Below are 24,241 nucleotides of genomic sequence, written 5' to 3' on the forward strand. Positions count from 1 at the left end.
GCATGTCACGGTTGTGTTGTGTGAGTGTGTGTGTATATTTTGTTAGTGTTGGTGTGTTAGGTTATTGTGTACATTTCATTTCTTGGGGTACACGTTAAAGTTGTGCATGTATTTTTCACTTGTTTACCAGAATGTCAAGTAAAAAAAATTTTTTCACCGAAGGTAAGTATCTCGATGAAGTCGTCATTAATTTCAATCGTGACACCATGATAATACTTAAATAATGAATACCTATAATTATCTCAACCTCCAGGGGCTGATCATCGAAGCTCTAAACTAATATGCCTCCTGACTCATACATTTTTTGTTTGAATCGGATCTTTCATTCGTCAGAGTCCTGGATACCCATCCCAAATTCAAGATAGTGTCATAAGCTATAGTAACTAGAGGATCGGATCGAATGTCGCCCCAAAGTACAGGCTTTCTTAACAATCTACTACCATGCTTCGTGATTAATTCTCGGCCTATGATTGAAAGTTGTAAGGGAAATAGACATTTGCCAGTGACTGACTGTTGAGTCCATGCAAGTAAATTTGTGGTAAGAATGCACAGCTGAAGATGTGGGTAACAGTAGCTTTTACTTCATAACGAAGCCCTGAATGTTAGGACCTTGTGAAATCACTGAATTTGCCGGCAACTTAGATGAATCGTGCCGAACACTCACCAAGTGGATTGCCGATCACTCCTACACCAAAAAAAAAAAAGAAAAAACTTTGATAATTTACTTGTCAGTTGCGCAAAGTGTCTATTACTATACCATGTTGCAACATGCTGTCACCAAAAAGGAAGTTCAAAGGAAAGCAACAATCTGCATTTATATGAGCACTTTCAATGCACAACTAGGTACTGATGGAATAAGGATTCTACATGCATCAAGGAAAGACAGCTCATGTGAACTGGTCAAGGCCATGAAGAAGTGTCGTTTGGTAAAGGCGAATTCACTTCAATTTCTATGGAGATCAGGTTTAAGTGTTCACGTGTGCCTTTTAATGTGAATCCAAGGATACAATCTATTTCTTATTCCATCCGGTAATGAAATCGTAGTTGATGTATCCCACCAATGAGTCGGAAATAGCATCAAGCTTTGCGTTTCATATCAATTAAAAGACACATACCTCAGTGCACAAGTACTACAAATCATTTAGAGCTAATCATCAAAAATTTTAAAGAAATATTGTCATTTGTTTGCAAGGAAGCATCATTCTTCTGCACAAATGTAATCAATTTTGCTAAGCATTTGTTTTATTCGATAGAATTTCACTATTTCTTTGGTTGCATTTATTCTAAAACTCATCCGCAGAAATAGTAATCTTTGTCATGGAAAACTCAAGTCCGGAGAACAGATTTTTTATATCGATAGTAAAATAAAATTGATGGTTTTTTGTAAAAAAAAAAAAAAAAAAAAAAAAAAAGCTAATTGAATGATTTTGCCCCAAAAATTGCCATCCCATACATTTACCGCCTCTGAAATGAGGCCACTAATTTTTTAGTATTCAAGTCAGGAAGAAGGTTTACTCAGCTTACATTCCTATCCAACAGAAGTCTGTGCTGAATATTTTTTCAACCAAGAACATAGTTGGCATTCATAGCCCTGGTACATAGTAAACCATATTCGCCTAGGTATGATGTACATTTTTTAAAAATGAAGACAAGTTATGAAGCAAATATTTCTCTAGCTATTCATCCGCAATTAAGTCGAATCTTTTCTTTTTTTCAGGCGAAAAAGTATTATGTTTTCATGGACCGTTGATTTATGAGGCAAAGTGTCTTGAGGTTGGCTTCAATGATGAAAAATCGGGATATGAGTACAAAATTCATTACTCTGGATGGAATAAAAGGTATTACTGCAATGATTCCTGGCTTCTCTTTTTTTTAATATTATATTATAATGTACCAGAAGATGCACAAAAACTGAATGCAGGCTGTCCAAGGATTGAACGGCCATACTGCCTAAGTGTGATCTATGGGTCAAATTAAGCGAAAGAGTCTGGAACAGGGCAGGCCTCTATGATCCTGTGAAGCTGCTCAATACCAGCGGGCTGATTATTGAAATTGATAGACAAAGCAATAGGCAAATAAGATAAGGGGAAAATGTAGCCATCCTATCGGTCGAAACAGGTAGTTGTGTAGACTAAGGGAGAAAATGATGAACTAATCATAGGGTCCCTTGTGGGTTGCCATTAGTTATTCTATTATTTACTCACTGTGTCCATCATAAGTAACCGCTTCCTTCAAAAGGATCGCTCAATTTTCTCTCTGCCTTCTTTGTCTAGAGCTTTGTCCATCGATTTCAATAATCAGCCGGCAGTTGAGCCTTGTGCAGTGTAAATGAGCCCTTGCCTCCTCCCTCTCCTCCCCCACACAATCATTTTCCAGGTACACTTGTTCATGCAAAGGTTGAAACTGTGAAATGTTCTTCCTCTCCCTTCAGTTTGATGCGTCTGAGGAAACTTTCGCCTGCAAAATTTCAGAGCAGTTAATAGAAGTACACAGTTTAAATTATAATGTACTTAAATTGATAAAAAGAACTTTGTTAAATCTCAGTGTCCAAATTTTGCATACATGACCAGCATGGAGATCAATATGAGACAACGAAAGTATAGGAAATCAACTGCTCTCGAGGTCTCTCAAGAATTAAATTGGATTCTTGGTGATTTTCTACTAATGTTCAACATTAATATGAAAGAAAACTTGCAATGTAAATGTACGCGAGAATTTTCATTTGGATGAAATGAATGCATTGTCTTGGAAGTTCAGAAATTAGACCCGCTCAATACCCAGCAGGTTTCCTTGTACAAAATCAAAGTAGTATTTCTTGTGAGTACCTTCTTTCATGAAGGTTACCTAACTTAAGTTTCCAGTTGCTAAAAACAGATTAACACCAATCATTGAAACTATTATTTTCCATAATCATCAGCTGCATTTTTCTCATGGAAGTGATTTTGCACTGATGAAGCAATGTGTTTATCTTTTTCTTGAATTTCTTATCCAAATCCAAGGGTAATTTCTCCTCTTCTTTTTGTAAAATTATCTTTTTATTGCTATTAGTTAAAATTGTTCAACACGCTATTTTCCTCTCTTTGTTTAGTTGGGATGAATGGGTGCCCGAAGACAGAGTCCTCAAGTATAATGAACAGAATCTACAGAGGCAGAAGGATTTAATCCAAGCTCAAGAAGCTGAATCGTAAGTTCTCAATGGTTTAATTTGAACTTGACAGAAGCACTGTAGGTCCTGATGATTTTTTATAATGTTAAAGAGCTATTGTTAAGACCTCTTTGTGGCTTTTGTAGATGAGTTTAACGTTCAACCAAATTGATTGCCTAGGAAGTGTCAGGGCAAAACAGAGAAGCAATTTGACAGATTTAATGGGAGTCATTCCAACCGTATTTCAAGTTCTTCAATTTTCCCTCTTGTTCAATTTTTTTAACTGAGAACTAAACATCATGATGCCTCAAAACTAAGGAGGCTAAGCAAAAAAAATGTACACTTGCAGATGTCTCGAGATCTAAACCAGACCAGTAATTCACTATTATCCCCTTAAGCCATACAACATTTCAAACAAATCAAACAACATGTTTCAAGTCCGTTTATTCTGATATTGAGCCTAGTAAACGTGCTTGGTCAGTACTATTACGAGGATTGACTGGAAAGTTGTGCACTCTTGTAAATATCTCAAGACCAATCCAAGGTTTTTTCAAAAACCAAGTACTTTGGAAGTTAAAGCTGACATAATTGCCTTCGAAATGGTACATTACTTTTATGGTAGTCACTACCTAAGTGGACACAGTATTGCTGATGCGGGACAAACTCTTTTCATGCCATCAGCCAAATATTCTTGTGCCAAGATTGTACAGCTCCCTTGACTCGATTATTCAAAGTGTACTTGCAGCTTTGAAAGGTTTATTCGAATCAACCACGTTTTTCAAATTTTACATCAAACTGCGCAAATCATGGTCTACAAGAAATTTCGAAGAGCTAGCATTTATCAGGTTGCCTAAATTCATTTTTTCTCGTGATCCAGTAAGTAAGTCTTTGTCTAGTGATCAATGAGCATATTTAGGTGTCAATTTTGTAATGAAACTTCCTACCTTAAATCAAAATTTTATGCTTAATGCCACCTTCAAAGTAGTCCTGAAATATTAAAGTGAAAAAATGTACTTTGCAACAGCCCATTTGTATTTCATTCAAAAAGATGTGCTGCACAGAGCTAAACATTAAAACCTACCCCTAAAAAAATGCAAATATGCATTGTAACACATCCTTCATACTTCAGTCTGGGCAATTATATCGGACAGAATAAATAAAAGGGCATTTTTGGGCGCACATAGAATTGCAATGTCTGATTGACAAGGACTTGCTACCCCAGAACCAGGCCTATTGCAATATTGTGTCCTCACAGCCTGCCTTGCCAGCCCGTCCCCCAACACTGTCTACCGGCCGGAGTAAATTTGCTGATCAAGTTTTATGACGTTTGCAAAATCTGCCTTTAATTGGAACCACAATTTTGGTTTCAGCTCACAAACCTGATGAAATAAGTGCATGATTGTAAGTAAGTATATTTGTATTGTAACACAAAACTCCCAAATTTCTGTAGTATTTCCCAATTTTCTATTTTGTCAGGTGTTAGTAGTAATAGCTTCATTAGACAGCTCATCAATTTTGTTCCAGAAAATCAAAAAAGAAAGCACGAAAGGCAGGAGGTCTTGACACCCCGTCAGCGAAAGAAAATTCTGATAGCCGCTCCTCCACTCCGGTAAATGACAAATCAGGTTAGTTTTCTTTTTCCTTTTTTAGTGACGAATTCATATTTTGTCTCTCTGTCCTGTTAGTGGTTTGAAGAAAATTTTGGTTGCTCCACACTCAACTACTATCTTCCATCAGATCCCCATCTTCATGACATTTTATAGTAATCAATTTTTTCTCATGAAATGAGAATATCATTGTAAGCTCTTAATGAATCATTCTGTATTTACTTTGGGAAGAATCAACATAACCCCTTCAACACCACCAATGAAGCATTTGCGATTAGTGATATGGTATCCTCCCGGAAGTATTTGCAGCATTACTGAACAACCTACAATCAGAAGTATTGATATCTGAAGTACTATTTGTAGAGGAAGACGCAAAATACAACTTTGGCCACTTTTCGAGTGAGGGCACTCGGTTTTTTTTTCATATCGTTCTGCAAATATATGAAGAAGCGTTCAGTTCCTTTCAGACTAATTTTGTTTTGAATCTCCAGAGAGGGGTGAAAAGCGTAAACAAGTCTCAACTCCAGTAGCACCTATTTCATCATCACAAGATTCAGCCGGAGAAACACCATCAAAGAGACGTGCAACAAAAATTGATGCAGGAGTCGAAACGGTAATATTGCAATTTTCTTTATTCGTTTGTTTGATTTGATATTAGTGCTCTGCAATATGATATTGTCAATTTTGAATTGAACCTCAACAGTAGATGAAGATAAGTTCTAGCTTGTTGGAATACATTTGAATCAAAGCATGGGAATGCCTCAATTAGTGGACCAATCAACAAGATGCAAATTTAAGCATTACAATTGATGTTTTCTCATCAAAATTTCCAGCAGAACATAATTTGTGCAACAAAAATTACTGAAAGTTACTCCTATCAAAGATACTAATGTTTTTTTGGTGTATAAATTCTGACTTCCCGTTCATAAAAAAACTGAAATCTACTTGAATTAAGTCGCACACCAAATGTTACCATGATGGTCTTTGCATTATGAAAATATGGCAATCTCTAAATCAGCTTTTGGCTCAGCTAGGTAAGTTATTCACACTTCGAAGCATGCAGGGCGGAGAAGGAACATTGCTGATCGAGAAGTCTGCTAAAACAGGTTTAAGTAGTGAACGATTTGATTCAAGTAGACTCTGGTCTTTCATGTAGGCAATTTTTTGTTACCAATGGTAAATAAAAACGTTAGTGTCTCGGTTGGGAACCAAGTCGAGAAGTTTCTGTGCCTCTGTTTTGAAGATAAATGTGAGTTTATCAGTCTCGTCCTAGTATGGGGGATCAACATTTTGGAAGACACAGAAATTAAAAAGCTCTGTCTTGATAACTTCATGTAAGTCAGGTTCCATTTTGTCAGCACTGAGAAAGATCTAATCCTTGTTTTTTTTTGTTGCTGGGATGGATTTTTAAATAGAAATTCCGCATTTGCAGAAGAGACGAAAAATTTCCTGAATATTTTTGCTTTGTGGTGGCGCATGTATAGGGGAAGGACGAGCGGCGCCCCTGCATTTTATTGTGAAACCAACTGAAAATTGCGTTCTATGAGTACTGAATTTTCAACATTTTTTCTGTGGGGAACCCACCAGACCCTTCCCCTCCCATTCTTCTGAAGCTGACCCCTCCCCCTCCCAAGTTTCAGCCCATGCGCTGCCAATGAAAGTATTGATCAGTTGGGCCATTCTAATCCTATTGCCCATGAATGGTGATTGAAAGACAATACTTGTAACCACCCTCTTACAATTCATTTACACTCATAGCTAATTTTTGTTGCAGGAGGAGCAATTTGGAGCAAGGCTAGAGATTAAAATAAAATTGCCCGATGAACTGAAACCGTACCTCGTAGATGATTGGGATTATATTGTTCAACATCGAAAGGTATTCAAGTAATAACAAATACTTTTCCAATAATCTCTTTTATTTTTTTGGCATAAGTAATCTCTGTCTCAACCAAGAGACAAGCTGATAACTGTTGCTTGTTTGTTTTTTTTATGCCTCTGGATGAAACCTAGACATATTTCAATCTGAGAAAAACTTATAGAACTTCAGTACAAACATACCATAGGTATTATAGGTAGTCATAGGTAGTACCAAAAAAATTCCCCCAGAATGCAGTTAAGAGCTGGACAGGCCCCTAAAAGTCAGGAACAGCATATTAGACCATCAGTTGGAAAGAAGATGCCGGCACATGGAGACAACATTTTCAGGAAAATATTTTTTATGCAGTCGTTGAGTTGTAAAATGGGAGTTTGAGATTTTAAGGGAAAGTGTTCTCTAGTATCTCCATGAAAAAGTCCTGAACAAGTCAGATCTTTTGGGTGCGAAAAGAGGGCGTAACATTGCATTTCAATCTGACAGTTCTCAATCAGGTGAAACTCAAACTTTATCTTGCAGTTTTGTAGACTATGGTTTTACAACTGCAACATTCAAACTTGTGTAACTCAGGTATGATAAGGTTGACATTTTGGAGCATTTCTGATGCTAAAATGTTGGTCAAGTACACATGCCTCTAAGAAATGGACCACTGGACAAGGTACAAATTTAAGCATTCTGATACATGTGTCTCAACTAAAATTTCTCGTAGAACAAGATTCATGCATCATTATCACTGCAATCAACTCCTAAAGAAGGTACTAGTATTTTTCAATGCATAATTCGAAATTCCTGCTCATTGAAAAAACAGTAGTCTACTTGAGTGAAATCGCACACTGAACGCAACCGCAACAGTCTTGGAGTATAAAAATATGACAACCTTGATATTGATCCTTCGACTTGGCTATTGCACCATATTTACACGGTGAACATCACATGGTGGGGAAAGTTCACTGCTCAATTGAGAAGGCTGCTAAAACCTTTGTAGTGCCTGATTTGACTCGCGTGAAGCATTGTTTTTCTTATGATCGGGCAATTCAACATGTAGTCAATGTAAAATAAATAGAGTAATATCTCAGGTGGGAGATGATTTCAGTAATTTTTGTTGCAAGAATCGTACTCTAAGTGAAATTCTGGTTAAGAAAAATGTATAAGAATGCTTAAATTTGTACCTTAACTCCTGGTCCACTGCATCCGTGTCAAATTTCTCAATTTGGAATTGTTCAGAAATTTTTCCCTAGGACAGTCATATTAATGAAGATATATTTTAGCTTATTTCAATAGCGCCTTTCTCCTTTAAAATGATTCAAAGATACAGTTTCATAAGAAAAAAATTCCATCATGAATTTGTAAATCTAGCTGAGGAATATACGATATTGTTTACTTTTACCTTTTGTGGCATAGAAAGTATTTCTTCTCGATTTTTCAGTTGGTGAACTTACCAGCCCGAGTTACAGTGGATCAAATTATTGAAGACTACAGGAAATATAAATTAGCAAGCCGTGGAAATACAGCCAAAAAGTGAGCTAATTATCTTTTTTGGTTTTTTTAAAAAAATTTCAAAAGGAGTATTATCGTCTTGTTATGATGTTTTAATATTTCCTTTGTCCACAATCTCAACCTTTATTCATGGTCAGTCTATATTTGAAGTGGTTTAAAATGTCTTGAAAGTACAAGAAAACTTACATCACACACAGCGAGGAGAATCATTTAAACATATGATACTCGTTTCCTGTGTATTTTGAAATGCTGAGTTGGGAAATCTAATAGATATGCAAATAAGGATTGTCATTTAGTAGGGTTTGAAAAATTTCAAAATATTCATTGGCTGTTCAGTCCCAAAAAACTTCTACTGAAAGTTCCTTGATTTCAATTTCTCTAATCAGATAGTTACCATCATCTACTCTAACTACTACGTTTCAGTTTGTTGGGAAACCACTTGTCTTATCTCCCTGGCCAGCACAAGACAAGGAAAGAAGAGCTCATTCCTCAACCACCTAAATTTTTTACTTGGTAGTAGGTGTGAAACTATTGAAAAATTAGGAACATAATATAAAAAATCTCAAAATGCAGCTGGCGCCAAATTATCGGTATCTTGTACATAGTCATTTCAATAATCAAGATGGATCCTGGTATTACTGAGCAGGAATCAAGAAAAAGCTTATCCTCTGAAAATGGATGGTTGGAAGGCTAATAACTAAAAATTTTGAAGAGCTGCTGGGTGGGTGCAGGAAAATGTTGCTTACATAACTTTCTGCATCTCCAAGGAAATTCAAAACTTCTACTGCTAGGTTTTTTCTGCAAGTTTACCCATCTCAATTTATTCTTTTTCCCCCATTTTACAGGGAACTAATAATAGGAACTCTCATGAATGGAGTGAAAGAGTACTTCAATGTCATGCTGGGATCACAATTACTATACAAATATGAAAGGCCGCAATATGCTCAGGTAATTTTTTTCAGAAATAAATGAAAAGGACTCAAAAAATGTCCAGACTGTAAAGTTGGATCAAGAAAGGGTTCAAGGATCACAAGACAAGACATGAATTTCAGCTTTCTGATCCAAGTGTCCTCTTTAAAATTTCACATAGAACAGTAGTTGCACCATGAGAATTACTGTTTTTATTCAGCACTGGTTACAACAATTTTGAATTCTTGCTCACAAAGAAAACCAGACTCTTTTAATCAGATATTGCACTACAACAGTTTCGGCAAGCTCCTCAATTGATAAGTAATCTTTTTCCAACTCATTGTTGCTCAAAGTGTAATACTGCTTAAATTCGCACCTTATCTAGTGGTCCATTATTGAATCTAAAAGTACTTCATACACTTTTAATAAACCAAAAATTATTTTTAGCCTAGCATTTACTAATTCTCATTCATGAAGAAGGAAGAAAAAAAGAAGTGCATGAATGAGAAATGCTGACGAAGGCCCTTAGAAAATATTTAGAATCGCCTCTAATGTTCGATTTAGTCATATCCAAAAATGTCCATGAATAAAGTTTCAACTTAATTACCAGATTGATCTGCTTGACCTAAAATCTAATTCCCTGTTTAAGCCTACAACTCAGTTAGCTGTTGCTGTTACAAGGAAATTGAACTAATGCTTGAAAATGTCTGAATGAACTCTTTGTTGCCAACTGCGCAGAACTCATTATTTTATTAAGTACCTAAGCAGAAATTTTATAGTTTTCGTAAACCAAGAGTAATGAGTTAAATATAATTATTGAAGGTTTTTTTGCAACGCTGAACTCTACTCAACGGAGTTTTTCACAAGTAAAGCAGCGCTCTATGGAACAACTGTGCAGCGGCTGGGAAAAGTTACAAATATTGGTCAAATTAATAGTTGTAATTTTTTTAAAGAAGGGAAGATTCTTTTTTTATTCATTCAACTCAAATTATCTATCATAGAATGATTTAGATATTCTTGATTTTCTACATGAATCATGTTACAGATCTTGGAAAAATATCCAGATACGCCCATGTCAAAAATCTATGGATCAATACATCTTTTAAGACTGTTTGGTGAGTTTTTAGTGTCCATCAAGCTTCTTCAGTTATCCGGTCTTTCTAAAATCATTTTTGTTGAACAAGGTCTATGAATAAATGCATTTTTAATCCTTTTATTCAAGGAGAAGTTCATATAGACTCAAGCACTGCTTGGCTTTGCCTGACCCTCCTGTTGCAGTTGGATATCCGACTTTTCGGAATTTGTAGAGTGCATTGGAAAAAACAAAAAAATACGGTCTTAAGGAATTCATCCAAAGAGTCGACACAAAAAATTTCAGCCCGATCTGAAGTAGCAGCTTGGGAAGTTCCTCTTGTTGGTTGAATACAGACTCATTCTACCTCGTGATAGAAAACATTACAGCACTCTACCATGTATACATCACTCTACTTATATTCTTTATTTTCGGAGATGCCTGAAATGGGTGCTCTTCAGTTTACACAACCTTGTGATGTTTGATTACAAAATAAAAATTACATCATGATGTTGTTATGGAGTCAGTAAGAAAAATCCTAGAAACACCCCTGATGTTTTATACAAAAAAAATGGGAAAAAATATGTTTTAAACGGTGTTAGTAACTAATTTCTAGGAATACGATTTCACATGATTTTCAATGATTTTAATGGAGATGTTGCATGTGTGAGGAATTTGCGATTTGACTGTTAATACTTATTTAAAAGTTCGCGAGAAACACGATGGTACCACTGGTTTTCTCTGAAACCAACTCCCAAGCTCAAAAAAAGCTCTCAAGTTGAGGCCAAAATGGCGGGAATATACCATGCTATTCTGAGAGTCCACATCTACATCAAGACAAACTCTCCATGCAAAGATAGGGAGCAAATACATTAGCAGGGTTGCCGTGTTTTCAGTTTTAGAGTCCCCAAATAAAAAGGCAGCCTGTCAATGTATTTGCTCCCTATCTTTGCATGGAGAGTTTGTCTTGATGGAGAGGTGGACTCTCAGGATAGCTTGGGATATCTCCTCCATTTTGACCTCAAATTGAGAGCTTTTTTTGAGCTTGGAAGTTGATTTCAGAGAAAACCACTGGCACCATCGTGTTTCTTCAAACTTTTACAAAAGAATCAACAGTCAAATCGCAAATTCCTCACACATGCAACACCTCTATTACCTTTCTTTCACCTTTTTCATACCTTGCCTACTCTTGCCCTAGAGTATTTTTATTGTTAGGATTTCCAACAAAGACATGTGAGGATGCGCTGTTTGTGCAAGCTCATCATTTTAATGTTTAACAACATCTCGTCATATCCATGATTTAATTGTCTCTCTTTTTTTCATTTGCTCCCCAACAGTGAGAATAGGGAAAGCTTTAGCCTACACCTCTTTGGATGAAAGGAGTGTCAATTCTCTGACAGTATTTTTCATCGAGTTTGGAAAGTAAGTTGGATTCATTTGTTTCTTTCTTTAATTTTATTAAATGTTAATAAACTTCATAATTTATTTTTACCGTTATTTCGCAAACTTCTGAAAATTTGTTAGCATAGCAGTAGATACTGAAGGTAAAACTAGAAAAGCAGATATCTTTTTCACAGTGTTGCAAATTGGTGACTAAAATGCTGACAAGGCTAGCAGAGTTTCATCATGAGCCTCCTTAAAAATGCATTCTTACTTAAGCTGAAGAGCTCATAAAAAAGATGTCTGTTTTCTTTTATTACTTAACCTATTTCTTTAATTGACTGTTAAATTAATAATCTTAGTCAGCTACTTGATTTAATAGGCAACCGATCAGGAGGTATATCTTTTTAAACGTATTTAATTTCTCTCTCTCCATCAAGATTACACTGCAATGAAGGATCAATGGTCTGAAGCGCCTTATTTGAAAATAGTCATTGATACCTATTTTAAAAAATTAAGCTCAAGATTTTTGCATACTGTGGCGCAACCAAAGCAGTTATACAGGAGCTATGATTAGGGGGGAGCCAAAATTCACATTGAAAGTGAATGAAAAGGAGCAAGAAAAAGGATCATGAGTTAAAAAAAAGTATTAAAAAAACGAAAAGAAGAGAGAGGGAAAGGAGGGTGGAGGATAGATAAAGGAAATTACGGAAAACAGGAGAAAATCTATATTGAGGAAAAGAAAATATGAGAGGCGAAACGTGTTCAGCTTCTGTTAAACCTAACCAGTGAACTTGAAAGACTAGACATTTGAAGGTACAATTCAACTATGGACTAATGACACCTGAAGATATTTGTTACTGAAAAACACTTTGAGGCACAAAAATATGCTCTGAAGTACTTTTAAGCTTCAAAAAGCATTCAGCACCCATAAGTGCCAGAAGGTGTGAAAGAGCATTATTAAGTGAGGCACTAAAAAAGGAAAAAATTCTGCAAAATTGCAATGAGGTGTGAACATAGATGCCAAAAATCACCTCAATTATCCCTAAGGCCCTCTTAAGCGATGATGAATCTGGAGCGCTGAAATATGTTCTGGAGTGGAAAATCAGACCACTGGAAAGTATCAACCTGCGCTGTTAAAAATAAATCACCTATGAAACAATCGGAGAGTTTATTTTGACCCTTTGTCCTTAAATACACACGGTGTGTCGCCAGAAACCTGACCTAGACTAGACACATCTCTGATTCTCTTCCAGCATGTTTAGCGAGGACTGAGGAATCCCGACAATAGCGGTGTGTTGTTGACAACACACCATTCTTATCTAAAGACAACAGGTTCAAATAAACGCACAAATGCATATGTCCAATATTCTTTAACAGTGTAAGTTCTGCAATTTCCTTCTGCCAGGTAAGATCCTAGGAGAAATTCCTGTTTGACCAATCGTACCAAAGTGTTGCGGAGGAATTATAGTGCTGAAGCAAGCTTATGGAAAGGTTCATAATATTTTACTTTTGCCTTCAAAAAGGAACTTGATCTTGTAGGAACAGCATATATAAGTACAGCAGTGCCTTTCAGCAATGCTTACAAACCACTCCTTCTCACACAAAAAAAACTTGTTAATACCTATGTCTATATTCACATTACTAAATATCACATTTTTTTCTCTTTTTTCCCTTGCAGATATCTTGTTAAAAACAGTGCAACGCTCTTTAGTCGCTCTGACTATGGTATAGCGCCCCCAGACTATCAACGCACTGCCATGTAATTTTTAACGTCTCTGACAGTGAAGCTACAAATTTTACCTGATCAATTTTTGAAGCCCCCTCTGCCTCCAGGGTAACAAGTTTCTCTCTTTGTTGGTTTTTTTCTTTTGACAAAATTGTATTGTTCTAGATGATCTATTCTCTTAATTTCTTTAATTTCCTGTACTTTTTTATACAAATCCATTATTTAGTAGACTTATTCCTATGTGTTTTTTGTTTTCTATCTTCATTTGTTTTGCAATTTTCTACTTTTTGTTCGTCACATTGGAGTAATTTTTTCATCGGCTGATTCCTAAATGACTAGTAAGTAATGCTCCAAATGCAATTTAGATTCTGCTGGCAGCTTGGCTGATGAGAGTGCGGTTAAACAAATTTGACCCTAATTTGTGTTTCCTATGACGGTAAAGGTTTTTGGACCAGCCCAAAATTTCCTGAATTAAACCAATACGTATGCATATAGTCGAGTTTTCACTTGAAAGTTACATTATCATTTTATACAGTGAAAACCACTGAAAAAACTGAATATTATAGAATCTTAAATGATGTTGCTGAATTTTTGTTTATTTTCCCTTTCTTCACGATTTGGATACAAAATTTTAAGTTTGTGAGTTCACCCATAGAAGTCGGTAATTTTGTTATTTCAAATATTTTACCATGAAAAATTATTGTCACTTCTGAACGTCTCCTTGTGAAAACTAGACAAGTTATGAGCGCTTCAAGAACCATTCTGTACCTTTTATTCCAACTGCAAATATTTAATTTTTGAAAATATTTGGTAGTAATTATTCTTATCTTAGTTTGCCGGCTTGACTTGTGAAAGTTCAATTTCGTTTCTGAGTCGCAACTCAGTTAAAATATTTAATGATAACATTAATTAAATGATACTTAAATGATACTAAATGATGTTGGTGACAATTGTTAACATTTTCCATGTTTCATGGAATTATATGAAAAATCTGCATATTAGAAAAAATCAATTGTAATGTCCGGAAGTTATGTTGCTTCATTTTTAATTTTAAAAAATGGGCTGTGGACATAAGATCAGTTCTACCCAAAATACGCCAGTCATTAAGACATCCGGGAAACTTCTACATCAGATGAGATGCCAATTGTATCTCAATTTTTGCCATTTTTTGCTTCATTGACTGAATTATTTTCGTGAATTAATTTTGTTCAGCTCCAGTATAAGATATGGAGCTGCTGTATATCGAAATCATCAATGCTTTATCATTTTGATATTATTATTTATTATTAATACTTCTCAAAAGGAGTCTCTTGTCCAATTGAGGAACATGTTTTAGAAGATCCCTCTCTGTTTGATATGTTAAATTTGTTTTGTTATTTTTCTAACCGTTACTTTCTATTAGCCTGCAATCTTTCAATGTGTTGGAGTAAGTCAATCTTTTTCAGAAAGCTTTCAGTACATTAAGTTTTCCATGCTTGCATCAAAGTGGTCTCTGGCTCTTTTTACCTTTCATTACATATTCTTTGTGTCAATTTTCTTTTTCTGAAGTTCCCCTCACCCAAAAAGGGAGCTTTGTTAGGTATCCTGCCTTCATTAAAAAAAAAAAAAAAAAAAAAAACTCCGAATGGCAATCAGCAAATTTACTAGAAAGGAAATCGATTGGAGCAGTGTCTCCAGCCCAGAAGTTCTAGCTGCAAGCCTTAGCTCTTATTCTTGTATTTAGGGTTGAGGGCCTTCCATATGAGGACAAGGCTCATAATAACCTGGTTAATAGCAATGAGCGGAGATGGCGCTGTAAGTTTCAAGGTAGTAACAGATTACTAATCCTGTCAGGCAGATAATTAAGAAATTTACTATCAACCTACAATGGAAATCCTGATAGTAAGTATCTTTTTCCCATAACTTCAAAATTACAGCATAAAATTAAAATCTAGAATTTCTCATTTTACAAGTCAGCTTTTTAACACACTTGAGTTTATCAAATTCAGTGTACCAAAACGCCAAGAAAGGCGTTTTTTGTGAACTTCCTACCACATTAAATGGGTCCAAAGTTCATACAATGAAGTAATACAAAATCAAATGAAAAGAAAAAAAAGGATTTTTGAATGATTTTTCTCGTGTCTTCTGCATTTGATTGTGCAAATTTTGGTCGAATCGGTAGCCTGAATAAATTGACCCATTGGATGCAAAGGTAGGTCCAGAAAAAATGATGTCTACATCAAAAATAGACAAAATATAGCACTCTTTAATGCTTTAGAAAGTTCTTAGTGTGACCGGTAAGGAACATCTCACAGATCGTAATTTTACGCAGTAGTTTTGGAGTTATACCTACCAAAAAGATACTAATATTTGAGAGGACTCTCGTACCATTTTTTATGAAAGGTTGTTTTATTTTTATGAATTGTACCCCTTGAGACGTTTTTACATACTATTGCCATAGATTTTTTTTTAAAGTTTTCTTTAACTGGAGGAAAATTCTTTTGATTGAAAACCTTTTGTACTTGTGATACATCTTATTTTGAAACTCTTATTTATGTTTGAACTTGGAACTTAAATTTTTAAATGCTGAAATTATGATGTATTGTGTATATAGATGTTACAAAAAAAGAAAGAAAAATTCAGAATAATAAAGAATTTTGCTACATATACTGACAGTTTTTACATTCTGCTATTAGAGCACCCTCCAGTAGTAACTTTCAATAGTTATTTGCTTTTATCTCGACTACTTGGCTGTCATTAGTTGGAATTTAAAAGACACAGTCAAAAATGATTTTGTTTTAATGAAGTTTTGTTTAAATGGTGTAAAGAACACAGGAAACTTTGCGAAAAATGTGGAATTCTTGGATCCTTCATACGGATGATTCCTTAATTTTACTCTTGAAGAAGCCTTATCTCCTTGTTTTAAGCAAGTCTGAGAAAGAAATAGCACCTTCAAAGATAACATTCACACTAAAATTTAATTTTTTCATTTCAACCATTTAAGTTGGTTTTGCCCTGAAGTTAATTGTCTTCAGACAAAGGAAGAGTGTATGGATTACAAGTTTTCGGCTCATAAAGGGAGGTCATATGGTGTCCCACCTAGATTTTTATTGGAGCATGGCCAGAAGTTTCTGCAGAAAAAAACATTTGAACTCGATTTCGCCATTTTCGCGAATGGGCCCACTGGGTGAAGTGGCAAAAAAGTGTACATGCAGATTCAGCGCCGCAATAGTCCAGTAATAAAGTGGATCCATTCGTGAAAATAGCAAATTCAATTTCAAATGGTTTTTTCTGCAGAAAATTCTGGCCATGCTACAATAGAAATCTAGGCGGGACACAATATGACCTCCCAAAGTAACAACAAATTATTAAGTAACACGAAAAAAGATCTAAAATAAGACAGTTTATTAAACCTCCATGGATACAATTCACAGGAGACCAAAGGAAAGCAATGAAGAAGAGTAAATAAATATACATACAAAATGAGAACAACAAAAAAATAAAGACTTTAGATCAAATATTTACAACGTTTATCAGCACAGTTTAGAACTTCCTCTGAAACCTTTAAATTGTTACGTTGGTGTTTTGTTTCTTTTTTCTTTTTTCCTTCTTTTCTTTGAATTTAAACTAAGTACGAATATTCGTTGGAAGAAAAAAAAAAACAAAAAAGATAACCAGGAGGTTGAAAATTTCCAGTTTCTGTGATGAAAACACAGATTGAGTATTTTTCATCAAGAACATACAAATCCATTTATTCTAAGTTACCAAAAAAAAAAAAAAATCTCATCAAAGAAGAAAAATTGTCTGAAGTATGAAAACAGAGCAATGCGACTATCCCTACAACGTATGATGCAGCTTGTTTCTTATGCTCTGATCTTTTACGCTGATTCTTATGGATTTTATTTAGCACAATCAGAACATAAACAAAAACTGTGTCTAAGCAATTTTTAGATCCATCAGAAGATAATAGGCGCAGCAAATGAATTTATAAACCAGCAAAATCAATAAACTATGGAGAATATTGTTAATTTTTAATTTAATAATTTAATGAGTGAGAATCCAGAAGAGGGCAACATAGGCAAGTTTGTCTTTGATCCATCTTATCTGGACAAGCAGGTGGCAATGGTCTCGGCTACACTGCCACTTGTTCGGACAGCAGCTACTCAGAGAAACTAGCATGGGCCCTTCTCCAGGACCCTCCCCAATGTTACTTTTTTATTGCAAGCCTGGGTGTGTGTGTGTTGTTCTTTTTGAATTGCTGACAAAATTATATTTTTTTGCCTCCTCAATTTCAACAGAATGTAACAAGAGGTACAGAGTCTGTGTTATTCATTAATGCTTTCTTGCAGCTAATCCTCTATCTTTTGGTTAATTTAAGACTTACTTGTCTAAATTTTATTAAATACTGAAGGATCCTGTTTTTAAGTTAAAATGATTGATATGAACTCTGATCTTCATTACTACAGCAGGAATGATCTCACACTCCGAGCCCATGCAGAGCAAATGTGAATCAACATAAGATTCATTAATAGAGAGACAGAAAAATAGGAGATTTTAATCGTATTAGACGCAGTCATTCTTTTCCTCTGTGAAGACGTTATTTGTTCAAAGAGCAGGTACAAATGACTGAGTAAGTACGACTATTCATGAAGCACTTAACGTAAAAGACCTATTTTACAATTATTCAAAAGATAATTCTACACGAGAAAATTATTCACAGTAATAAAAGTAAGAAAAAAAGGTTGAATCAAAAAGGAATGAAAACGAACTCATATGATTCAAGCTCAGCAATTGTTTTCGATAACTTTCATTTCATTCAAGCCGTTGACTAGTTTCTTCTCGGAGTTCGGTAGTGGTCGTTTGAACAGCAGTATATGAGGCTCTGAAAGAGAAGGAAAAATGTTTGTTTGAAAGCTACGTTACAATCTATCAATTTACTAACATAGTAGATCAGTTGCTTAAATAAAAAATTCAAAAAATAGTAGAGGGAAAACAGATGGTGGTCAGTCTATCGGACCTCTGACAAAAGGGTGTGCCTCAATTTCCTTATGAGCCCTGTTCTACATTTGACTCCATGCTGACCAGGGCTCTTGTGGAAATAGAGATACACCACGTCTGAGGAGTGACCTGTTAAGAGTTGGCAGCAATGGAGATGTTGCATTTGTGAGGAATTTGCAATTTGACTGTTAATTCTTATGTAAAAGTTCGCAAAAAACTCAATGGTGCCACTGGTTTTCTCTGAAATTAACTCCCAAGCTCAAAAAAAGCTCTTGAGTTGAGGCCAAAATTGAGGGGATATCCCACGCTATTCTGAGAGTCCACCTCTACATCAAAACAAACACTCCATGCAAAGAAAGGGAGCAAATATATTGACAGGGCTGCCACTTTATTTGGGGACTCAGAGACTGAAAACACGGCATCACTGCTAGTGTATTTGGTCCCTATCTTTGCATGGAGTGTTTGTCTTGATGTAGAGGGGGACTCTCAGGGTAGGGTGGGATATTCCCTCCATTTTGGCCTCAACTTGAGAGCTTTTTTTGAGCTTGGGAGTTGATTTCAGAGAAAACCAGTGGCACCATCGTGTTTCTTGCCAACTTTTACATAAGAAACAATAGTCAAACCGCAAATCCCTCACACATGCAACATCTCCATTTGGCCCATCATGTGATAACATCACCGACATAATATTTTAAAATTTTCTGGTTACAACAGTTTTAATGATTTCTTCAGTTCTTCTAGTAATGCCCCAGGTTCTGGTTTTGTATACTTGCATGAATTCAGTAGGTGCTAATGCCTGTCAGATCACCACTTCCTGTAAGTTCTGTAATTTACAGATCTTGCAGGTCTCAAATTAGAAGGCAGCAATAAATAATAAAGATTCGTCAAAATTTTACAGTTTTGACTTCTTCTTCAAGACTGTTTCAGGTATTTTATAATGATACTCGATAGCAAATTGCAACGCATAAAATTCACTTAAAAACGTTTGTAGTTGTTTTGCTGTAGTGTATGGGTTGGGCTGTAAGTTGCAATAGACTTTTTTTTCCTCCAGAAAACAGTCTTTTTTCTTCACTCTTTCATTTACTTTAGGGCATTTTAGTTAACAGATGGAAAACAAGGAACAGGCAAAGCATGTGGATTACTCAGGGGAAATAGTCGAACAAAGATAAAAGGGTTACCATTTTATCAGGGTCTGTGTTGAGGGTATAACAGAGATTACATTCAATTTTTTCATCAAAATATTTGTTGGGTGACACTGGCTAGTGTCCTACCTACTGACAACCAACCAACACTAGGATAAATAAATTGTAAAAGAAACTCGCTCATCGAATGTTGAGCGAGTGAGACTGAAGTCAATAATTGTTTCTTACTTCTTCACTACTCACTAGTGGTGTCATCATAGGATGTATTAGCCTATTGAGCAGTGCTGTTTTGGGGCTAATCAGAGATTGATGTTCGTCTTGACTTACAATGAACGAGTTTGAATTTCTATTCCCCTTAGAAAGGTTTACACAGCAGCTGAGTAAATTCATGTTATACGATCAAGAATTCGGTCACACAACCGGTTTTGAAGTAACAGAATTTAACTAAAGCAACAAACCTGGAGTGTGATGCATGTAATGGATCCATCCATCGCTCATTTGAACTCCAATAGCTCGCCATTCCTCTTGTGACATCAGATGCGTTCTGGGAACTTTCTTCACTAGTTCCTTCGGCAAGATTACATGCCTGAAAAAAACGAATTGATAAGATTACTGAGAAGATAAAATTTACTTTTCATGTGTAAAACACTCTCGGAACAGATTAAACTAGGTCTATTTCACATGCTATCTTTGAGCTTCTAATTACTTTTCAGAGAATTTGGTTGATTCAATGGGTAAAGATTGAAATTTGAGCATAACCCATTCAGTACAACAGCTAATACGATAGTCATGTATTTGACATATAATACTATTGAAGAATGTGTGTAATACAACATATATCTTCGTGGGATAAACTGTTTAAGGTAGAAGGTGATTCATTGCTTAGTTCGAAATAACTATCGGGTTTCTAAAGGGAATGAAGAATCATCAATTGTAATTGTGAATGCGCTCTCTGACAACTGCATATGAAATATCTAAGAGCGCTAAACACTTCCAGAGACGAATACCAAAGTATTAATGTACCAAACAAGCTTTGTGAATTTAAAGATCAAAGCAACGAGGAGACAAACAAGATCAATAAACCACAAAATTCGAATCAAATCACAGCAACATTGAAGGAGAATTGTTCTGCTACACATTGCTCATCCAAATGAAGGTGAATCATTGGTGAATAGTTCTATGTATCACTGTCATATAAATATTTATTTATTTGTTATTACAAAATAATATTACAAAAATAAGTAGACATAAAATATATCTGTCTGATTATGAAGTTCATATTTGAAGAAGTCAGATCAACAAGTGGTAGAAATAAGCCTCAAAAGTATGTGCTTTAATTTTGAGGTTAACAAACCCAAAAATAAAGTCAAAAGCACAATTAAAAACATTTTAACGATTGATATCGACAATCCATGAAATTTTTTAGCCACATTTATTATGCTTACAGATTATAACTTGAAAAGTTAATCATACGCTTTAGAGGTAATGGATACTTCCTTTCCATCCAACATTAGATACATAACTTGAATTAAACTCATTAATAACAAAGTATGAAAGTTGCTGAAGGCAATGGCTGAACCTCAACTAAAGTGCTATCGACAAATGCAACTCTGAATTCATCTTGCCGTTGTTCTTAGCATACAATGAAAAGCAGCATTCCCTTTCTACCTGTGCAAAAATCTATATCGTTAAAGGTTATCTACCTACCTTCAATTAAGCTTCACAATTTGTGACATCCCATCCTAAGTACTACAAATACCTATACAATATTTACTCTGTTATTATTTTATTTACTTTATTATTGTTATGAACCATTGCGTTTGCCAACATTTCACACTTCTCACCCGATGTGGCTCCATGCAGGATGCTCCTTGATAACATAAAACACTGGCCCTTGGAATTCTCTTTGCCTTTATCTCCAGCATTTTCTATAATTGGCATTCTAAGGTTTGGAGCAAATACTTAGTACGAAAATAGTTAGCAACAACCCTTTGACAGTGCCAAGAGCTGTAGCCAGGAGCTGAATGATAAAACTATCTTTGACTGCCATAGAAGTCTACCGATGTGATGAAAAGTTTGAACTCAGCTCTTATCAGTCTTTGTGAATACTCCTGTATTCCTATGAGTTCACAAAAAGAGTTCTCCGTCACTTTCCTTTCATAGGAAGGTTATCAAAATTCTAGGTGAAAGCTGCGAGAATCCAAGTCTAATGTTAGACTAGACACAAGGAGGCAGTATGCAGATTCTTTAGGCTTAAGATGAACATGGTATCACAAAAAAAGGAGCTTGGTCTCCGATAATGGAGGGACTCATCAGCGGGGCGATTATTGAAATGACATCGACTCTATGTCGCCGCTTACGACAAGACATAGCCCTATCTTAACCGTGCAATATATCGCAATTCGATGTCTTATCGGGCTGGTTAAAATTTCAATAATCGGCCCGCAGGTCTAAGTTTCTTTTGTCTGTTTGAGGTTCGATAACAATCAGCAATGAGTTCAGAGAAACCTTGAGTGAAGGTGGCGTTAAAAGACCCACAGACTGGGTAAGTCTGCTGATAAAAAAGAACTCAGTCTAGGCACAGGTTTTCTATGATTAGAAAAGAATCTTCAATTATTAAACCTTCATCGGGATCCTGAACTTGATCGTCCCAACAATAGGATGCGACAGATGCTTAACATTCCACTTCAGATAAAAGGTAAGAACTAATTCAGAGGAGTGTGAGTTAGGCACAGACAGGGGAAAATTAAGAAAGCTGTTAGTGATCAGAAATAAGAGAAGGGAAGGGAGAAAAAATGTAAGAGTGATATTGTTAGTATAAATAGGTAAATGGTCGATGAGAATAGAGGAACTCACCTGTATTCATAACTGTCATCGTAGTATTTCTTAGAGTAGAAGATTTTTTCGGCCATGGTAAATATTACAGTAACAACAACCGAAACTTCGTAAACTGTAATACACTCACTTTATTTGCGCACCAACAGTAAAACCTAGAGAAATTTCACATAAATGCAATTGTAACGGAGAAGCCTTTCGATTCAACAACGATTCAACTGGGCTCGAGTACGTTTATAGGTTAGAAAACCTAAAATTTTCCCGCCATCTACCATGCTATGATGCCAAAACAAAGGAGCCAACGGAGATGACGGCTTCTCTTACGATTTACGTTACGTTACGTCACGTCAGACTCGTTACTGAGCGTGCATTTTGTCGCGTTATTATCGTGTGAAATTTGAAGAAAGACAATTTTTCATGTGATCTTAATTCTGCCTCATGAGATAATATCAGAATTTGCAGAAAGTAGCGGCGGGGATTTGATTTTGAAACAACAAGAAAGTTTTTCGGTACATGCTACTTTGCCACTAGTGACGTCACAAGTGACTACCGTTGAGTCGTTGACCATCAGCATCTTCAAACGGTACTGCTACCAAGGCCAACGACTCTCCCCCCCCCCCCCCCCCACAGAGTTATGTGCGTACAAGGGGCTGTCCAGTGAAGAGTAACCCCCCCCCCCCCCCCCCTCCCCCCTCACAACATGACTCCTATGGGTGGTATGCTCATTTCATTTAATGCTCCAAGCAACACCAATTGACAACCTTAAAGTCGTTTAATAATCATTTTATTCTTAAAATATAGAGTGGATTGAACCATATCTGCTTACTCCTAATCTAACAATCAATCATTCAAAAATTCCACTGAATTCATATCTTGATGTCTTCGTCGTCTTTCCTTCCGAAGACAAAACTTCATTCGGGGTACAAACTTTGTGTTCACACTGTGATTGAAAGTTCTGGAAAATTAGGAGACCCACCCTGGTAGAAACGATTGTTAGAAAAACTTTTAAATTTAAAAAATACAAGTCTTAAACAAACTGTTGAAATGTTCCTATATTAGGAAGTCTATACTGGATATTTTTTTAGGGGAAAATTTACGAGCTGTAAAATTCAAGTAAGACAGTGTTAAAAAAAACTTTAAAATTCATTGTAGTTACTCGACACTCTAAATGTTTGAAAAAAATGTTAAAAATAGTGTATTTCCTTTGGAAAATACACTAAAACTACAGTAATATTTTAAAAGTTTTTTCAACACTTTTTTCTTTAAATTTTACTTCTCGTTTTACTTAAAAATATACCCAAGTAGGGTTTCCGAATACAAAAATTTAGACAGGTTTTTTAAGAGTTTTTGAAAAATGTTTAATAGGTCATTGCTATACTAGGGAAACGAAATAATTTGAAAGTAATTTTGAGCCACAACTCTAGGGAATAATGGTATGAGCCGAACATTCAGAGTTTCATATCAATAGATCTATTCCATTTGTTACACCAAATTTTCGGTGCGTGGGACCTTGAGAAATTTGTGTGGTTGAACTGTTGTTTCCAATTTGCTTTAATTAAGTTCAATCTCACGAACCGAATATGTATGATTTAACAAACTTCAAGTACATTTTGATAGTCAGAATAATTCAATTAATATAGAACACCAGGGATCAGCATATAAGATCAAACTTTTTTCCAGTGCAGGCTCTGACTTTAGGTAAGAGGGGTTTACAAGTAAAAGAAGTGACAAAACGTATACATTGCGAGGGAACAAAACTTCTATTTTGAATCCAAAATTTACAGAAGAGTTAACAAACTGTTACTCTTCATGAACAGACGGACTATCCTCCAATAAAAATGATTGGTAAGTATAATTAGGTAAAGAAAATGAACGACTTGGGTATGAGCTATTCTGAAATGGAATGATGATGGCAAAAGGCCAAAATCATGTGGGTGCCTTTATTTGCGACATTGCAGACTTCTTGTCATTCTTTACTCTTTGCTTGGAAAACTAAGTGGTTAATGTAATTTCTTGATAATTTCATTAATTTTCTTCTCTATTAGCAAAATTTTGAGCATATCATAGTACCAGTT

General features: G+C 35.5%; 2 protein-coding genes across 2 annotated transcripts; one reads left to right on the forward strand and one right to left on the reverse strand.

The window, feature by feature from the left end:
* Positions 1-5: 5 nt before the first annotated feature.
* On the forward strand, positions 6-14,830 carry MRG15 (mortality factor 4-like). Its single transcript, XM_019057507.2, has 11 exons — positions 6-162; positions 1,718-1,838; positions 3,089-3,184; positions 4,670-4,770; positions 5,244-5,365; positions 6,527-6,628; positions 8,052-8,143; positions 8,968-9,070; positions 10,077-10,146; positions 11,441-11,525; positions 13,165-14,830. Exons 1-11 carry the CDS (start codon positions 132-134, stop codon positions 13,247-13,249), a joined length of 1,008 nt encoding a protein of 335 aa, XP_018913052.1. The 5' UTR covers positions 6-131; the 3' UTR covers positions 13,250-14,830.
* Positions 14,831-16,574: 1,744 nt separating this feature from the next.
* Cks30A (Cyclin-dependent kinase subunit 30A) lies at positions 16,575-22,409 on the reverse strand. Its single transcript, XM_019057519.2, has 3 exons — positions 22,188-22,409; positions 19,790-19,917; positions 16,575-18,073 (listed from the first exon to the last, which is right to left on the reverse strand). The coding sequence occupies exons 1-3, from the start codon at positions 22,241-22,243 to the stop codon at positions 17,976-17,978; spliced, it is 282 nt and encodes a 93-aa protein (XP_018913064.1). The 5' UTR covers positions 22,244-22,409; the 3' UTR covers positions 16,575-17,975.
* Between the last annotated feature and the right edge of the window lie 1,832 nt (positions 22,410-24,241).

The sequence above is a fragment of the Bemisia tabaci genome, chromosome 6, assembly GCF_918797505.1.
Source record: "Bemisia tabaci chromosome 6, PGI_BMITA_v3".
Taxonomy (NCBI): Eukaryota; Metazoa; Arthropoda; class Insecta; order Hemiptera; family Aleyrodidae; genus Bemisia; species Bemisia tabaci.

What these genes read in the sequence shown, in the direction of transcription:
- MRG15 (XM_019057507.2), top strand. Translation starts at nt 132, where the DNA reads ATGTCAAGTAAAAAAAATTTTTTCACCGAAG. An exon ending in TTGATGCAGGAGTCGAAACG is followed by an intron (nt 5,366 to 6,526) that starts GTAATATTGCAA and finishes TTTTTGTTGCAG; the next exon opens with GAGGAGCAATTTGGAGCAAG. An exon ending in ATATTGTTCAACATCGAAAG is followed by an intron (nt 6,629 to 8,051) that starts GTATTCAAGTAA and finishes TCGATTTTTCAG; the next exon opens with TTGGTGAACTTACCAGCCCG.
- Cks30A (XM_019057519.2), bottom strand. Translation starts at nt 22,243, where the DNA reads ATGGCCGAAAAAATCTTCTACTCTAAGAAATACTACGATGACAGTTAT. An exon ending in GATGACAGTTATGAATACAG is followed by an intron (nt 19,918 to 22,187) that starts GTGAGTTCCTCT and finishes CGTTTTTTTCAG; the next exon opens with GCATGTAATCTTGCCGAAGG. An exon ending in TTACATGCATCACACTCCAG is followed by an intron (nt 18,074 to 19,789) that starts GTTTGTTGCTTT and finishes CTTCTCTTTCAG; the next exon opens with AGCCTCATATACTGCTGTTC.